The sequence below is a fragment of the Sphaeroforma arctica genome (genome assembly GCF_001186125.1).
Source record: "Sphaeroforma arctica JP610 unplaced genomic scaffold supercont1.939, whole genome shotgun sequence".
NCBI classification, from domain to species: Eukaryota; class Ichthyosporea; order Ichthyophonida; genus Sphaeroforma; species Sphaeroforma arctica.
Genome location: NW_014039619.1, coordinates 4722 through 7577, shown reverse-complemented (window position 1 = coordinate 7577; position 2856 = coordinate 4722). Strand labels below are relative to the sequence as shown.

General features: G+C 42.0%; 1 protein-coding gene across 1 annotated transcript in view; it reads left to right on the top strand.

Annotated features, from left to right (window-relative positions):
* Window positions 1-2383, top strand: part of SARC_09340 (hypothetical protein) — a gene marked incomplete at both ends in the record, with an annotated part of 24808 nt that extends 22425 nt beyond the window's left edge. The window contains 3 exons of the mRNA XM_014296648.1: window positions 609-711; window positions 1323-1493; window positions 2243-2383. Of these exons, the coding sequence (XP_014152123.1) occupies window positions 609-711; window positions 1323-1493; window positions 2243-2383 (415 nt within the window). The remainder of the gene's footprint in view (window positions 1-608; window positions 712-1322; window positions 1494-2242) is intronic.
* Between the last annotated feature and the right edge of the window lie 473 nt (window positions 2384-2856).

The following is a 2856-nucleotide window of genomic DNA, read 5'->3' as shown; positions in this document are numbered from 1 at the left end:
ACGTATACTAGATGTACGATGTTAGATCCAGTTTATCTTATGTATATGTATAGTATAGTATAGGTATATAGTATGTATGTATGTATGTATGTATGTATGTATGTATGTATGTATGTATGTATGTATGTATGTATGTATGTATGTATGTATGTATGTATGTATGTATGTATGTATGTATGTATGTATGTATGTATGTATGTATGTATATATTTATATATATATATATATATATGTGTGTGTGTGTCAGGGTGTATGTCCATATTCCGTAAACCATTCTCCGCACTTGATTATGTACTACCACATACTTGATCATTATGTACCTCGACTGTATATGTTGAAATATTTCTCACGTTGATCGGTCATATTGTCCTTTATGATTCTAGATAGATCGGTAGCACAACACAGAGTATTTGTTCTTTATATCTTAATACCGCCCGTACGCTAGGAGATCAGAAACCTACCCTCTTATATATCTAATGATAAAGCAAACTTTCCGTCTCTGAGGGGGGAAGGTGGGATTTATGATTTCGTATTATGTGACCCAGGCTTTCTTGGCCACGCCACCACTATAATGTACTGATCATCTGTATATATTTATGATCGTTCAGATTCAATCGACCATCAAATGAGTCGCAGAAGGTGCCCATGCAGCTTGCTGTGCCAATGCAGTCTGCGAATGGCACCTCTAGCTCCAGCGCGAACGCCAGCAAGGTATATAGAAATGGTGATTTGTGTATCGAGATCCTGAAAGGTTGCTTATTATATTGTCAATATTGCAATAATGTGTAGTGAAACTTGTCATGTTGCAAATCTGAACAGTTTGTTGTGCGTGGTATCGGTATTATACCCAGCCGCATTCATGCATGCGCTAAACATCGGTCATGTTTACTGCAAAGTATAGCACTTATCTTGTCAAGGATTTAGGGCGAAAGGTTTAGGGTTTACGCGTGCTGCTGCCGATATACCTCTCATACCCTCAATCCACACAACCTAAACCGTCACCCTAGCGAGTTATTCCGTTCAAGACGGCATCGTCGGAGGGAACGTACGAGAATATTGTGTGCAATGCCGAGTCACCACGTTGTCTTACACACACACCCAAGCTATACCCACCCCTACTCCACATTTTCACTTGATTTCCCATTACTATTAATACGATTTCTTATCCCACAATTCAATTCACACAGACGCAGCTTGGCTGAATATATAGCACCGTAGCGAAAGTTAGCCTTACTCCGGAAAGCACTCGCATAAGATTTAACGTCATTCCCACACACACTCGCACACCTTAATACACCCACCCTCCCGATATCCTCCCACAGACATACAGTGTTCCCGCGAGTCTGGACATGTGGGATGACACGCCGCAGAGTCTGAAGATGTGGCACAACCGCCGGGCAACCAACAGCATCAGTGGTAGCTTCGGTTACTTGGATGCCAGCAATGCTAGGCCTAAGAAACGCGAGCGCAGTGATTCGACCGATCTCGTCGTGGTACGTGTGTGCGTGTGCTTGTAGGTAGTTTTCACGTGCGTTTTTGTAGTTTGTTTCTTTGAAACCTCGAGTACGAGGAGATGTTCTTCTTGGGGATACCGCTACCCGCCTGTGTTGTAAAGAAGTTGGTATATGTATAGGTGTATCTGGCGCACATGGGTGTACACATGCACATATGTGCCCGCAATTAGTATAGGCCCATAGGTGCATATGTGGGAGTGCCACAACCTACGGCCAGTTATATATGTCCAAGAAGTGTTCAGTTGTAAGCCAGAGCCACGTCCATGTGTTTGCAACGTACACAAGTGTTATTGTATATTTACACATGTCCACGAGAATATTTCCAACGCATTGCATAACTCGTGTGATCTCAACTATGTAAAATCTGATTTGAGAGGTTGTAAGATTGTATTCTGAGGGTTTCGGTCTCCAATATAGACGCAGCTCATTGGTGTGTCCAGTGACGTCTTGCACCCAGCGCTGACAGTATATCTATGGAAGTATTTGGAAACGTTTCTTTGCCGTGTACTCGCCCCAAAAAAGAATACTGCATTAAATCACGGCGCGGCCAAAGTTCATAACAGAATTAAATTGTCATATGTAAAGGACCTCTATCGCATATCTATCGTATTCGTACAGAGATAGTCCTCAAGTATACCTAAGTCAGCTTCACGCATGCTGCCCATCAATTCATCGGAAGCGTTCCATCAACGCTCTTATCGTGATCGCATTCCATGTTTGTATTGCAGGACTCGTCAAGGTGTTTGGACTCTGAGATAGATTTCTTCGACACTGGCGAACACTATCACTACTATGTGGACTTTTCGCCCATGCAGGTGGGTTTGTTGCGCGTATCATTATTCTGCTATAGTTACAAGGTGTATCGGTAGAAAGAAGATATAGTATGGCGTGGGGCTTCATGTAGCAGGGAATAGTCAAGGTAGGTGTTTGTATAAGAACGTTTTAGGAAATTGTTTGATGCTGTGTTGATTCTACTGGCGAGTACTGGTACGCTACAATAAGACGTTTTGCCTATGTGGGTGAATGTTATGTTCTTGCAAAGGTTTAGCAGGAGGGTGCGCCGGTGGACAGATCATATAATGTGGGAACAATGATTTAATACAGGATATATATCAGATAGGTGCTTTTATATGTTTGTTCATGCACCTATAGTTTTGGACGATGTTGTATTTGTCATTCCGTGGCCGCAGCTGGCACAGTACTGTGCCATCGAATATTTCTGTACCTTTTAGTTGACCACAAGCATGGAAGGTACTGAGGATGCTTTGGATACCCAGTTAGAGATTGCTACATAAATCATTTTTCTGTTTAATTATATAAGCTATGTAGCACTATATATATA